General features: G+C 60.7%; 1 protein-coding gene across 1 annotated transcript; it reads left to right on the top strand.

The window, feature by feature from the left end:
• The first annotated feature begins 2,038 nt into the window (after positions 1-2,038).
• Positions 2,039-14,375, top strand: TESK1 (testis associated actin remodelling kinase 1). Its single transcript, XM_071425642.1, has 10 exons — positions 2,039-2,472; positions 9,212-9,333; positions 9,465-9,513; positions 9,737-9,883; positions 10,060-10,142; positions 10,855-10,945; positions 11,165-11,248; positions 11,704-11,793; positions 11,959-12,109; positions 12,347-14,375. The coding sequence occupies exons 1-10, from the start codon at positions 2,254-2,256 to the stop codon at positions 13,384-13,386; spliced, it is 2,076 nt and encodes a 691-aa protein (XP_071281743.1). The 5' UTR covers positions 2,039-2,253; the 3' UTR covers positions 13,387-14,375.
• The last annotated feature ends 601 nt before the right edge of the window (positions 14,376-14,976 follow it).

Below are 14,976 nucleotides of genomic sequence, written 5' to 3'. Positions count from 1 at the left end.
GATGGAAATAGCACAGTAGAGTTACCAGTGCTGATGAGAGAAGGGACTGCAAATCCTGCAGCAGCAATTTCCACAGTCAGAGCCATCTCCAGGGCTTTAATTTATCCGTTACAACTTAATTGGATGTAAACCCAGTCACTTGTGAGCAGCAGGAGCTCTGATCAGGCAGTGGTCCTGAGTTTCTGTCTTCAAGATGCCTCACCAGGCCTCCCCATCCCTGCTGTGGTGCCTTGACCATCAGGAATCTGCTACACTCAAGTGGAAGGGAGAGGCTCTCCTTGTTGCCCTAGGTGTGCTGTGCTCCTCTGAGCAGTGTCCCATACCACTAAGGAGCTGCTCATGGGGCTGCAGGTTCATCAGCATGCTCACATTTCAGGTGCCAGGGCTGAGCCCGGATGGGCACCCACTGCCGCCCATCTGAGCAGCCACAGCTGGACACCAAGGCAGGAGGGCACAGACTGAAGCCTCCTGACCCCACAGGCAGATGCTGTTCTCTCTTCTCATCCACGGAGCTGCTCCTGTCATTTTGTCAGGCTGTTGTCAGCAGGACTGACATGTGAGGCTGAAGAAATGTAAGAATGTGGCCTGTTGCACAGCACTCCACCCCATGGCTGCAAAAGCCTCCCTGGCACATGCTATCCAACACCCTGGCAGGCTGGAGTGGTACTGGTGAGGAAAAGGATGGCTCAGACCCCATGAGAGAGGGACTGGCTGAGCCCTATCCCCAGACTCTGCCTCCCGAGATGTAGGAAACTTGCCCTGCACAAACCCACTCCCTCTGCAGGCCTGGAAGAGCAGGAATACCATGAATTCCTAGGGGGAGGGCAGGGCACTGTTCCCATTATAAATAAATGGGAGGCTCAGTTCCCTGCTCTAGCCCACAGGGTTATTCTCCCTCCTGAGACAAGGAAGAAAACGCAGCTCATGCTCCAAGGTGTTTATGTTGTGCTTGATGGCACCTGGAGCCAAGCGGTGGCAGAAAAAATGCCACACCAAGAGATACTCCAAGTGGCTGCTTTTCCCAGCAGGAAAATCAGCTGGAGTGGTGCAGGGCATGTGCAGCCAGTCCTGCCACACAGGGGAAAAGCTGTTTGAGGGGAGCTGCAGAGTCAGGGCTGTGGCAGCACCCAGTGAGGAGGCTGGAGCAGGGCTGGGCCAGCACAGGCAGGTGGATGCCAAGGAGAGCGTCAGCAAAATGTGTGGGACTGAGCAAGGGCAGATCCAGCTGCAGAAAGTCCCTGGGCAGGAAGGACAGGATGGATCAGCCTCAGAGCAGGCAAAAGGCCTGAGGTGGGGGAGCAGCAAGCAGAAGGAAACCAGGGAGAAGTGGAAGAGCTCAGGAAAACAAGGAAGGCAAAAGGGTGCCACAGGCACTGGGCATGCTGTCACTGAGAGGCTGCTCTTGCCTGCTCCTCCGGAGGACAGATCCACTGCCCCTGGGACACCACCCAGGCTGGGTGCATGGACAGAATCTGAGCCCCTGATCCAAGGGCAGAGATCCAAGCCTCTACCAAGGGGGCTCAAACTGCCAACAGCTACTTGTATGGGGGAACTGGTCCCACGACACTGTATAGGGTGGGGCTGGATATATGGGGAGATCTGATCAGATATCCATGCCTTTTGTCCGTCCATCAGGAACTGCGTGCTACAAAGACAAAGAGAGTCCCGTAGCTAAACGGGGAATCCCGGCAGGGCCCCGGGAAGAAAGGAAGTCCCGCACCTACAATGTGCATCCAGGTGGGACCCAGGGGAGGAAGACTCCCACGCCTCTAAGGCGCATCCAGGGGTTGAGGACAGTCAAAGCCCTGTGTCCGTGGGGTGTGCCCAAGCTCTGCCCCGGGATCTCAGGGCCTCTGGCGCGTAGGGAGACGCCCTCTCGGCACCCACCGGAGCCCGGTGCGGTGGACGCGGACACCGCGGCGTGCGGGACCGGGCGGGCAGCGCGGGGCGGGGCAGGGCGGTGGCGGGGGGGGCTCTCCCGCCGCGCTCGGCGGCGACGCCGGCGGGTCCCAAGGAGTTAAGGGCTGTCCCCGCCCCAGCCCCGCCCCGCCGGTGCCAGCGCTCGGGGCGGCGGAGGCGCAGCGCCGGGCCGCGGCAGGGGTCGGGGGGGCGCCGGCGCCGGGCCATGAGCGCGGAGCGCCCCGGAGCGCCGCCCGCCCCGCGCCGCCGCCGCCGCCGCCGCCGCTAGCATCGCCCCGGGGGCCGGGAGAGCGGCGGCGCCCCGGCCGCGCGGCTGCCCCGGCGGGGATGTGAATGGCGCTGGGGGTGCTCGGCGGGACCGACATGGAGTGGGAGAAGCTGCCGCGGCGGCCCGGGGAGGGCGAGGGGGAGGCGGCGGGGCCGTGGCCGGGCTGCGGGCGGCTGCGGCCCTCCTCGTACCGGGCGCTGCGCAGCGCCGTCTCCACCCTGGCGCGCATCGACGACTTCTACTGCGAGAAGATCGGGGCCGGCTTCTTCTCCGAGGTCTTCAAGGTGTGCGGGGCGGGAGCGGGGATGGCGGGCCGCGGGGCATCCCGCCGGGATCGGGCGTCCCCCGGGACCGCGGCAACAGCGCAGCCCCGGCCGCGCCCTCGGCTGGGGACCGCGATCCCCCGGCAGCCGGGCGAGGCTGGGGGCTGCTCCGGGCGGTGCCGTGCGGAGCGGACCTGGGCACGCCGCGCTCGCCCCGTCCCGGCCGGGGCGTTGTGCCTCCATCGCCCCGGGCAGGGGGAGGGGAGCGGCGGCTCTGTTTACAGCCGGGGAGGCTGAGCGCTCCGAGCGCCGCGCCGTGGGGTGCGCCGGGGGTCGGTGCCGGGCAGCCGAGCCCCGGGGACCCCCGGCTGTCACAAGGCTGGACAGCCGAGCCCGCCCGGGGTGTGCCGGTGGCAGGGAATCCAGGTAGCGTTCCTAGCCACTCCAAGGTGATGTCCGGCGTTGCCGGGCCTGCTGAGCAGGTGATGTGCAGGATTCCCCGCGGGACCCCCACGAAGGTGTTTGGCTGTGGGACAGGGGTGTGATGCCGTAGAAGAGCAGGGGGCTGACTCCTGGCTGAGCCTCCGGAGCTGCCTTTGTCCTCTATCCTCTCTGGGACTGTCAGGGTGGAGATGGCTGTGTGTGGCCCATGCCCAGGATAGAGGTGTGTGAGTGCTGGTGGGGAGCTCGGGCAGTGAGGCAGAGGTGCATGGTGGCAGTATCCTGCCAGGCCAGTGCCCTGCTGCTGGGGACGAAGGGCTGTGCCTCGGTGTCACCACTACCTCTCCCGGCAGAGGGGAGGTGTGTGCATGTGTTGTTTTGAGCCTCGGCATCACTTAAGGTACCATATATACTTATATACCATAAGCCACGGGCTAGCACTGCCCTTAAGTGGTGATCTAGTAGCTTCATATCCCTCAAAGAGCATCTTAGGGCTGGGCACAATCCCCACTACCTGCCACCACAGTCACTGAGGTCACAGGCAGCACAACCATCAGGGCATTCACATCCTGGCAGTACCCTGGGGTCCCTCTCCAGCCCTGACACCATTCCCCACTCAGCAGTGGGACCCCAAGACCTGTTTCCTCTTCAGCCACCAAAGAGGTGTCCTGTGAGGGGCCATGGAGAATGTGCAGAGAGGTCCCTCTCCTCCATGCTTCCCTCTGGAGCTCCCAGTGGAGCCATGACCTCCCTGCTGGCTGGGTTTCTGCTATTGATCTCTGGCTTGGAGTGCACAACAGCACCTTGGAGCAGAGGGAGGCATTTAATAATGTCAGGCGTGGATATGGCTCTTTAATAATGGATGCTCCCGTGTCTCAGCGAGGCCACAGTCTCTTCTTGCCTCGCTGTTTGTTTTCCCACTCTCTGCAGGAGCCACAAAATGCTCCTTCTCCCGTACACTCTTCAGGTTCTTGTAGGGCCACTGGCACGTAGGATTTGGGGGACTGGTGAAGGTTGAGGGGTGGGAAGGGATCAGGATCAGTAGTCGACATGTGTGCATGGTGGCAAGGAAGCAGGGATGGGAGGGGGCCAGATGGGGCTTTGTGCTCGTGCGGTGGATTGAGTCCAAGAGCTCAGCAGGATGGTGGGGTAAGCCCGGGATCTGAGCTGGGGTTTGGCCGCCAGAGCTCGCGAGGAGGATAGGGCTTGGCAGGGCAGCCCAGGACCCATTTTCCTCCCACCTCCCTTGCTCCTTCTGTAGCTTTCCAAGGCTGTGGGCACTTGAATCTGCCTGCTCTGTGTGGCTCCTGAGCCGTATGTCATTCCAGCCTTGGTGGGTGGGGGGGACAGGGTGGGGACCTTGACATCTCTGCCCCAGCACAGGTAGCTCGATCCTGATGTGCAGCTGAGCCAGGGCCAGGCAGGGTGCTGACAAGCATCTGACTGTCTTCTCAGCATTAAAACCAAAGGGCTCAGTGTGTCCTAGCCCTGGTGTCCCAAGCTAGCCCCTCCAGTCAAGCACCTCTCTCAGAAAAGCTGTCCAGAGCAAACAGGAGACACCAGTGACAAGAAGCTGCTCTTTTTCATGGCACTTGTTCATAGCTGATTCCCCACTGTGCTGCAGAGCAGGGCTGTTTTCCCTCTGGAGCAGCTGTTTCTCATTGCCTTTCCCTGTGCAATTTCAGGGGCACTAGCCCCCCCATTTTCTCAGATACACAGACATTGCAGGAAGCCACCTCTCTATTTCCAATTGACTGAGCAGATTGAGCCAGGTCTGTTTGTGCCAGGCATTTTCTCCAGCCCTTAAACCATTGTTGCATCTCTTCCTCAAATCCCTGTCTTACTTTCCCATGTGCTGGCTGCAGCAGACACAGGGGCTGTGGGCAGCATCCTTGGGGCATTATACAGAGGCCTCGTGCCCTGATGTTGCACATCCTCTTGGAAATGCCATCTCCCAGGGTGCAGCTCTATGATGTGCTCTGTCCAGCACCCCATTTCCATGTTGTGTGTGTGTTTGTGTGGTTTAGCAGCTTCCAGCATGGGCATAGCTCAGGAGAGGGTTTTGGCATCACTGTCACTTGCCCGTCTCTCTGCTCACTTCCCCACCAACCTTTGAAGTTTTCTATTTATTTCCGATTTTCCGGTGCAACTAATGGAGCAAGTCCCTTCCTCTTATCTGCTGCCCTTCATCAGGAACCTTGCCTCATTTTACAGAGCAGAATGAAGCAGCGTGACACTGATGGGGAAACTAAGGCAGGCAGGGAGGAAGTGAATTAGCCAAGGTCAGCCAGCCATGGCAAGGCTGGGAGCAGCCCTGGCCCCGCAGCTGCCGCTTGGGAGTCCTGGGCACAGGAAACGTGTTGTGCTGACCAGCTGGAGACCTGCCAGCCCCTCTCCTGCTCTATCACAGGGCATGCTCCAGGCTCGCCAGTCAGGCCAGGCAGTGATCTGCCACCACAGTGTAACACTGGCACTGCCCTGGCCCCTGCTGTGCCCACAGTGCTGCTCCTGGGAGACAGGAGGTGGGGGTTGCTGGTGCTCAAACACCCTCCAGGAACAGGTGCTTTGTCTCACCCTCAAAGTCTGTCTTGACTGATTCTGCCTTTTCCATTTGATGAGCACGCTTTCCAGCCCCAGCCTGTTGTGTTACTGGGATTCCTCTGAGCTCAGATGCAGTTGTTGTAGGTGGCTGTGGGTTACCAGTGGCATTGCTACCTCCCTTGTCCCCCTCCTGTGTTCCCCACAGAACTCTCTGGGGTGACGGGTGCAGGATGGTGTCCCTGTGTGACTGTGCCCTGCCTGTGTGGGGCAGGGGAATAAGCAGAGGGTGGGGCAGTGTGCCAGGCTGTCCCCAGTGTAGGCTGCAGGGGGGGTGGCTGCTGAGACCTCCGGATGGGGAGATGTCAGGGAGCTTTGCCCCGTGTCTAGACGGGAGTGCCGGCTGTGGGGAGGGAGCAGGCCGTCTGCTTGCTCTGATTAGCATGCTCTTTAAATAAGACTCTAATTTCCGCTGTTAAAAGAGCTCAGATCCCTTGTGCCCAGGCTGGGGCTGCCGCCAGCCCGGCCCATCCCCCAGCCCTGTGTGCTGGCGGCAGATGGGATGGGGACCAACATGCCACGGCACCCTGGCTCACCCGCGGTACCCCCTGAATGGACCGGCCATGTGGGATGCCAGGGAGCATCGGTGAGGGGTGAGGGCTTGCCTGTTTCCTGCAGGGTGGGGGACAAGTGGCTTGCCCTCCCCCTGCAGCCCCACACGGCTGCCCAGCTGAGCTCAGCTCCAGGGAATGCGCTGGGATTCCTGGGCACCATGCCAGGGTGCATGAGAGAGGCGAGAGGGGACACCTTCCTGCCCGAGGAGGTTGTGCTGCCTGCTGCCTTCTCTGGACGTCAGTGAGGGAGGAAACCTCCTTAGTGGGGGGCTTTGAGCCCCCTGCAGCCGTGGCTGATGCCCTTTGCTGCTGGGTCTGTGTCAGGGGGTGGCCAGGGTGCTGGGCTGGTGCTGGCACCTGGACAGACTGGGTAAACTGGCCAGTGCCTGTGGGAGTCATGGAAAGGGAGCATAACTCCTTCCCTGCTGTCCCAGGTCTGGGCTGGCCTTGAGCTGTCCCAGGTGTGGGCTCGCCTTGCAGGGGAGTTGGCAGAACAGGGCCTCACAAATGAGTTCATTGGACAGCCTCAAGGACATCATGCCCCATGGGGATGGAATCACAGAAAACAACGTTGGGGCAGGGCTGTACTGGGCAGGAGCTCCTGGGATCCCTGGGATAATTCCTGAAGAAGCAGCTTTCGCAAGACCTTCCCTCCCCCAGGCTGCCTCTCCTCCAATCTTAAGGTGTCCAACCCCATGTGACTGCACTCAGCCCTCACTCAGCCTATTCCAATGGCAGGTGGCTTTTTAATGTGGAATTCAGCCACGGGCACCTGCCAACCGTGTGGGGCTGAGCTGGTGCCCACCAGATGCTGCTCCCTGATGCAGGGCTGCCACTGCTGGCAGGGAGCTGGCCAGCCCTGCGGCCGTGGCCACCAAGTGCCAGCCCTGTGCATGCCACACAGCATTCCTGGCGTGGGCGCGTGGCGCCGGAGCCGTGCCGCCTCCAGCCATCCTGGCGGGCATGAGCCTGCCTGCAACACTGAGCCCGGTCCTGCTGTCTGACAGCTGCTGGTGCCAGCCAAACTGACCCAGCCAGTCCTGCCAGCCCCACGTGGCGTGGGAAGGGAAGGAAGCACTGCCACCAGGAGAGCTGGGTCAGGAATGATAGCTTTTGCTGGGCAGCACCCTGTGCCAGACGCTGGGCAAGGCTGTGGATCCTGCTGGCCTTGACCAGGCTCTGCCTTCCTCAACCCCCGGCCCCATGGGGAGCTGGAGGGACCAAGGGAGACTGTGCCCACCCTGCTTTGGTCACGCAGGCCACCTCCTTAAAGCCTGCACTGAAGCCTGGCTGAGAGCCCAGTTTCTGTTTCTGGTGCTGCCCTCAGCTGCCCCACCGACAGGGATGGGGTGGAGGAAGGACAGCGATGGGTGAGATGGGGTGGGGTTGCCCCTTGCCCTTGGTCCATGTGTGACGGAGTCCTAGGATGTCAGGATGGCGTTGGCAGCAGTTCCAGGTGCTGCTGGGTAGTGGTGTGGTGAGGAGGGTAGTGAGCACAGGGAGGACTTGGAGCCCCATTAGAGGGAGTGCTCTGGGTGCTCCCCACAGCAGGCACTGCAGTTTCACCCTGGGACAGGCTCTCCCTGAACCCAGGAGCTCAGTATGTCCAGTGCTCAGCAAGGAGGAGACATGGGGAAATCCACCCTCCCTTCTCCCTGCAGCATGGTGGGGTGCCAGGATAGGGGCCTGTGGTGGCAGGTGTCTGGGCTGTCCCCTTGCCACTTGTCAGGGTCCATTCTGAGCTCGGCTGTCACGTGGCCCCTGTTGGTGGGTCAGGAGTGCCAGCTGGCTGTCTGGGGCTGGCTGGAGGTGGCACAGGTGTAACTGGAGCGGGGTGCCCACAGGCAGGTGTCTGCTGAATTATTCAAAGCCTCTCCATGAGCTCAGTGAGCTGATGGTGGCACGGCACAGTTATTGCCTCTCACTTCCACTCTGACTGGGACTGGTTTGGCATCAGTGCACACAGACATGTAGAAGGGCTTTCATAGAGCACTCATTTTCCCCAGGGCCTTTTGAAGGGATGTGCTGCTGCCCCGTCCCCTGGGTGTTTCCTGCTGGATAGATCCCCATCATGGCATGCATCCCAGGGAGCAGTGCCGGCCATGGGGTGAGAGGAGAGCCCTGGAGGGCCAGCATGCCAGCCTCCCTCTGTTGTGGTGGGGACAAGGGCCAAGCTGTGAGCAGGACAGGGGTGCTGGACATCCTGCCTCCAGCCAACCCCCTGTGTTTTTCCTGGGAAGGCAATCCCTGACGTGAGGGGTGTTGTGGGGGTGTTGTGGGGCTGGCCAGGGGCTGGCACCAGCTCAGCAGCCTCAACCAGCATTGACTAAAAAGGAGAAGAGCAGGGAGCTGACGGCAGTGCTGAGGAATGCCTGCGCCTCCGTGCACAGCTCCGTGTGTGCTGGGGGGCAGCTGGGATCCACTGGGTTTTCCCCCCGGGCAGCTGCTGCTCCGAGGCGGGGGTGGCATCCCACCCCCAGCACCTGCTCAGGAGGGGACCCTCAATACTGGTTTGGTCCCCCCATAACAGTGTTAGGCCAGGGCATCCCGTGCTCTTCCCTTGCCCTGCACATGCCAGGGAGCTGCAGATGGACGGGGTGTCCGTGCTTGGCCATGCTCCAGCTGCTGTTCTTGGCGGGGGACCAGGCCCCCAGATCGCATGACAGTGTCAGGCTGGGGCTGGCTAAATATACAGCTCATCCAGGCTCCATGGCCTGCCAGACTAGGGTCAAGCACTACAGCTGGCCACACCTAGAGCTGGTTCCGAGGGGCAGTGTATCCCCTCCACCCCGTGCTGGTACGGTCTGGCTGGGTGGTGCTGACCCAAAACCAGTCCTCCCTGATGGTCCCCAATCGTGTACCTGCCTGTTCTTAGAGTGGAGCTGGGCTCACAGCTTATAGGAGCTGTTGTTGCCTCTCAGTGTTCAGGGCAGTGTAGCATGGTGGAGGGACCATAACAAGCAGGGTGCCCCAGGAAGGATGGGGCTGTGTGTCATCAGTCCTGGGAGTGCTTGGAGATGTGGGGAAAGTGCCCCCTAGCCCTGGTGGTCCCTGGGATGCTGTGGGATGCTTAGCTCCCCTCTCTGGGCTGGGATGGGAGCCGGGTGAAGCCAGGTGTCCATGGGGGCTGCAGAGGTGGGACTCAGCCTTCCCTGCATCCCCTCCAGGTGCGGCACCGCCAGTCGGGGCAGATCATGGTGCTGAAGATGAACAAGCTGACCAGCAACCGGGGCAACATGCTGCGGGAGGTGCAGCTGATGAACCGCCTCTCGCACCCCAACATCCTCAGGTAGGACCTGCTTCCCCACTGCCAGCCCCCTCTTTTCCCAAGCCTGGGGGTTTGGAGCTACTGCTGCTGCTGGATAAGCTCCTGGGGCTGGGCCCTGCCACAGCCACCCTCAGATCCCCTCTGTCTCACAGGTTCATGGGGGTGTGTGTGCACCAGGGACAGCTGCATGCACTGACAGAGGTAAGAGTGTGGCAACAGCCGTGAGTCTCGGGGTTCCTGCAAGCCTGGGGAAGGGACAGTGACGCCTATGGGGACACATTCTTGGCCTGTGACATGTGCAGACAAGGCCTGCTGGGAGGCTGTGGTGTGGGTTGGTTGGAATATGCATTAGGAGGAAAGATGGGCATGCAGTGTTAGGGAGGGGAGGGATGCTGTGATGCAGTGGCCGGGCTCTCTCCATCAGTACATCAACGGTGGGAACCTGGAGCAGCTGCTGGACAGCCCTGTGCCCCTCTCCTGGTCCATGCGTGTCAAGCTGGCCCTCGACATCGCCCATGGCCTACGCTACCTGCACTCCAAGGGCATTTTCCACCGTGACCTCACCTCCAAGGTATGGGATGTCCCAGGGCACCGCATTACCCCTGTTGTCCCGTACCCGTGTTGCTGCCTTGCTGCCCCAGGTTTGGCAGGCTGTGGAGCAGGAGGCTGTGCTGGGGCATCCTGAAACCACTGGCCAGGGAGGTAGGGCTGGTGCACTTGGTGTGACAGGTCCTCCTGTGCCCACAGAACTGCCTGGTGCGCTGCGAGGCCAGTGGCTACACAGCTGTAGTGGGTGACTTCGGCTTGGCAGAAAAGATCCCCACCTACAGGTACGTGGGCAGCATCTGCCTGTCCATCCCCATCCCTGGAGCCCACTCAGAGCAGAAGCTGGAGAGGGATGGACGTTGGGGGTGCAGCTAAAAGGGTAGGAATGGTGTTGCCACAGGGCATCCCCGAAGGGGTAATAATTAGCATTGACTCCATGACTCTCAGAAGGCTGATCAATCACTTTATTATACTACACTTATTAAGAAACCCATCACCCTTATCAGACAGTCACGATACAGGTGAACCCAATTGGTCCTTCAATCCAAACACCACCACCAGTGGTCAGTTAAGAAATCACCCTTTGGTAAACAGATCTCCATAACACATTCCACATGTTCACAACAACAGGTGCAGCAAGTGAAGATAAGAGTTGCTTAGCATTCTTTTCTCTGATCTTCTCACGGCCTTTCCCACGATAATGCCTGGAAAGTTGTGCATTGCTCTCTGTGGCCAGAGAGGTGCTGCCACAGGACTGAGGGTGGTGAGATAGTCCCAGGACTATCTAGGGGTGACTTCAGGAGCAGTTTGGGAATGGCTCGGAGGGGATGGAGAAGAGGGTGGTGTGACTGGGGAGAGATGAGTTTGTAGAGTGCATGGAAGAGGCTTAGCCCAGGAGGGGAGATGGAGATGGTGATCTGGGCTGCTGCAGCAGGTGGGTGGGAGGTTGGACATGTGGGGGACTGGGCAGCCTCTGATATTCCCCATGTCTCCTAGTGAGGGCAGCGAGAAGGAGCCACTGGCCGTGGTGGGCTCCCCGTACTGGATGGCACCCGAGGTGCTGCGTGGGGAGATCTACAACGAGAAGGTGAGGCTGCCCTGTGTGGGGCTTTACTCAGGCTTGTGCTGCCAGTGGCTTGCAGTCCTGGAGTGCATCCAGAGGGAAGGAATTGGGCATCCCTCTGGTGACAAGGTGCCAGAGCTCCAGTGTGGCTCTGCAGGGAGGAGAAGGGCTGTGGCCTTGCAGTGTGGTGGGCACATCAGCTTGGGGCTGCAGGGTGCCCTGATGAGTCCCTGCTCTTTGCAGGCCGATGTGTTTGCATACGGCATCATCCTGTGTGAGACCATCGCTCGTGTGCCAGCTGACCCCGACTACCTGCCCCGCACTGAGGTGACTCTGGGATGGGAATGGGGATTGTGGGCAGCAGCACTGGGGCAGGGACCACTTCATCAAACGAGGGGCGGGGGGCGTTCTGTGTTGGGCAGAGCCCTATGTGCAGGACTGGTCCCACATCTCAGGGCCGGGGTACTGTGTTCCCCTTGCTGCCCAGGGAGGGATGGTCTCTGCTGGTAACCTCAGAACCCATAGTGAGCTTGGAAAGGAGAACAGGGCAGTTGCATTCAGGCAGAGGGCAGAAGTGGTATCTGTGTCATAATATCCCCCAACCTTAGCCCATCTTGGGGTGACATCAGAGTCCTCCCCTGCCGTGTCCCTGCTGGGGTGCTTCCAGGTCCACGGTCCTGTGTGACAGTGCAGGGGGTAGGGGGCCAGCCCATGTTGGGTCCTGTGGGCCTTGTGGTGCCCCAGGAGACCCAGCCTTATTCTTCTTCCTTTCCCTGGTGCAGGATTTTGGTCTGGACGTCACCACTTTCCGCACCATGGTGGGAATTGACTGCCCAGCGGCCTTCCTCCAGCTGGCTTTTCACTGCTGCAGTGTGAGACTCCCACCTCTGCTGACTGCCCTTCCCAGCCAGGGCAGGCAGGCAGGACAGGCTGCCTTGCCTGCTCACAGGGCGAGCGGGGAGCTGCCTCTGCTCTGCAGGGCTTCCTGGGGTGCTTGAGGAGGCACAGCCCTGACGGGGAATCTCTGCTGCCCACAGATGGAGCCCACCTCCCGCCCCTCATTCCTGGAAATCACGCAGTGCCTGGAGAGCATCCTGCAGCACCAGCTGGGCGCCGAGGGTGCCAGGACCACCCTGTTTGGCATCGGGGAGAGTCTGCCTGCATCTGGAGCTGCAGCCACACTCACTGGTATGTGGGCGTCTCGGGGACAGGCCATAGCCGGGTGTAAAGGTGGGGGAGTGTGGGGTTTCCCATCCCACCCCATCAGCTATAGGGGAGGAGACGGGTGTGTGAGGTCTGTGGGATAGAGCTGGTCCCTGTTCCTCCTTGGGGTGCACCCCTACTTTGTTGGGTGCCTGTCAGCCCATAGCACCCCACATGGGCAGCTGCTGGCTGCTGGTGACACTCTCCTGTGCCCATGCCCAGGGGTGGCCAGGAGGTCAGCCAGCCACACCGAGCAGTCGCCCCTGCGTGAGCTGGGGACACAGCACCTGCAGCCAGACCAGCGCCTGTCCCGCAGCCAGTCTGACATGTTCCCTTCCAAGTCACCTGCCCTGCTGTGGCCACTGGAGCCTTACAGCGGGGCCAGGTCCAAGGAGACGTCCCCCCGTGTCAACCCCTTCTCCCAGCGTGAGGACCTGAAGGGGGGGAAGATCAAGCTCTTTGACACGCCGAGCAAGTCGGTCATCTCGCTCACCTTCGACCTGCCGCCCCCTGCCCCGCTGCAGCTCAGCAACCCCGTGACGCCTGAGCCCGCCGTGGAGGTGCAGTGCGACTTCTCAGCACCCGCCACCAGCCCCCGCAAGTGCCACTCTCTGCCCTCCTCTCCCGAGCTGCCCCACCGAGGGGGCCTGGAGCTGGCTATGGGGTCCTCTCATCCCACTGACCCCGAGCCCCCCGCCCTCCTTCCTCCCCCAGCCAGGGGAGGAGCCCCCAGCCCCAGCTCCAAGGCAGAGGATCAGATGGACTGCGGCCCAGACAGCTCTGAGCCGCCGCAGCCCACCCCGCTGCCCCTCAACAGCAACTTCATCCGCACCTCATCCTCGGGCACACGGGCCTGGCAGCCAGACGTGCGGGCCCCCAACGGGCTCCTCATCAACAACAACCACATGATGGTCAGCAAACCTCTGGCCTGGGGCAGCGGGCTGGAGCACGGCTTCTCTGAGCTCAGCATCTCCTGTGCAGCAGCGCTGGAGCGGACGGAGCGCTCGGCCATGCTGCCTGGGCACAGCTCTGGTGCCATGCTGGAGCAGGACGAAGTGCTGCCCTGCCCTGGCTGCTGCCTCAGTCCCTTCAGCTTCAGCTTTGCCTCCATCTGCCACCGGCCAGCGCCCAGCCCGCCCCGCTACCAGAACCTCAACTGTGAGGCCAAAAGCCTCATCTGCCATGATCGGGGCCAACACCAGAAAGCCCCGGGGCCAGTGCTGGCTGAGCCCAGCCTGAAGCTGCCGGAGGCACAGTCCTAGTGATGGGGACCCTGGGGAGTGGGGCTGAGTCCAGCTGCCCCTTGCACCCCTCTGCAGCCACAGCACTGGGCAGTGCAGGAGCCACGGTCTGGCACATCCCCACGGTCTGTCATCACTCGGCACGTGGTGGCCACCAGTGGCTATGGTGCCAAGTGCTGTGGCTGCTGCCGCGCTGCCCAGGCACTCAAGCACCCACCCCACCAGGATCAGCCTTGGGGATCTGCAGGGAACCCTGGAGGTGGGCTGGGTCTCTGCTGGGGACCAAAGTGCAATAACACTGCTGCCCTGAGCACTGCCCCAAGCGGCAGGGCTGGTCCCCCGCGGGGGCCACGGGGCTCAAGCCCTGGATCCAGGACCCCCTTTCCCCAAGGGCTCACCCCTCTGCAGGCTCTTGCAGAGGGGTTTACAATGGGCTTGCTACCTTGGGAGAACTGGGAGTTCCCTGCACCCAGGCGGGTGAGAGGGACTGGGCAGGGGTAGAGAGGTCAGCGTGTGTATGTGTGTTTTTGGGGATCCTGGGGGGCTGGTGGGTGAACCCATGTGTGTCCACAAGCGTGGGGAGCACAGCCAGTCCCTGACATGGGGAGAAGAGGGCAGGGGACCGTAGAGGGGCAATGCCTGTGGGCAGTGCACGGGGAGGATTGCCAGCACTGGGGTTGTCCCTGCCTGACCGATGCTGAGGGTTGGGTGCTGAGTCAGCACAGTGCCTCACATCTCCCTGGCACGCAGGTTTGGGAGCAGGATGCTGGCAGAGGGGCCAGGATGCCATCATGGCATCCCTGGCATCATGGGGATGGGGCCAGTGGGCAGCACAGCTAGGCTGCCTGGCCCCCGGCAAGGGTGGGAGCCGGCTTTCCTCCCTCCTGCACAATGCACTGGTGAATGCAGAACTCTTTGTGTTTTTTATTATTATTAATAATAATTGCTAGTAATATATACCCAGCTTATTTAAAGTGTTCATTAAAAACTGAATGTCCCAGCAACTCTGACTGCTGGTTCTGTCTTTTGGATGCACATCAGATATGGGCCCAGAAGGTTGCATGGTCTTGCCTGAGCACTCTCCTGGAGGAGGGGAACTCCTCCAGGACTGCAAACCAGACTGGCTCAACCCAAGATCTCAACTGCCCTAAAGCACCCATCTCGATTGAGATGCCTTCAGACAAATTCTCTTTCATTATTTAGGTTCTTTGAGTTCATGCCTTTGAATTCACAGTGTTTGCTGTGGTGTACAAGAAAACAAAGAGCAGACAAACCGGGTCTCTTTATTGCTATAAAGTGAGTTTAGCCAGCAGACAAGACAGACGAGTGACACATGACCCCTCCAAAAGGCCTGCCTTTAACACCCTTTTGCTCTTCATGCAAGCTTACTCACACAGCAGTTCATCAACTATATATGGCACACACAACCTTATCATAAACCGAGAGCATTTTCGCCTGGTTGAACATCACTTCCTCTGCTCTCACCTGGCCACAGTGTTACATCAGGGCTGCTTTGCTTAATCTTCACATGTGCACGTGTCTAGCAGCTATTTTAAGTCCTGATGAGTTGTCTTGCAAAGCGTCAGCCTGCTACAAGTGCCTGAGTTAACT

This window comes from Agelaius tricolor, unplaced genomic scaffold (genome assembly GCF_023055355.1).
Source record: "Agelaius tricolor isolate 1412-34295 unplaced genomic scaffold, bAgeTri1.0.p SCAF_4, whole genome shotgun sequence".
In the NCBI taxonomy this organism is placed as follows: domain Eukaryota; kingdom Metazoa; phylum Chordata; class Aves; order Passeriformes; family Icteridae; genus Agelaius; species Agelaius tricolor.
Note: the sequence above shows the minus strand (reverse complement) of the source record. Positions and strands in the feature narration are given on the sequence as shown.

Coding starts and splice junctions, on each gene's coding strand:
- TESK1 (XM_071425642.1), top strand. CDS start 2,254: ATGGCGCTGGGGGTGCTCGGCGGGACCGACATGGAGTGGGAGAAGCTG. Junction 10,143..10,854: donor GAAAAGATCCCCACCTACAG/GTACGTGGGCAG, acceptor CATGTCTCCTAG/TGAGGGCAGCGAGAAGGAGC. Junction 11,249..11,703: donor ACTACCTGCCCCGCACTGAG/GTGACTCTGGGA, acceptor TCCCTGGTGCAG/GATTTTGGTCTGGACGTCAC.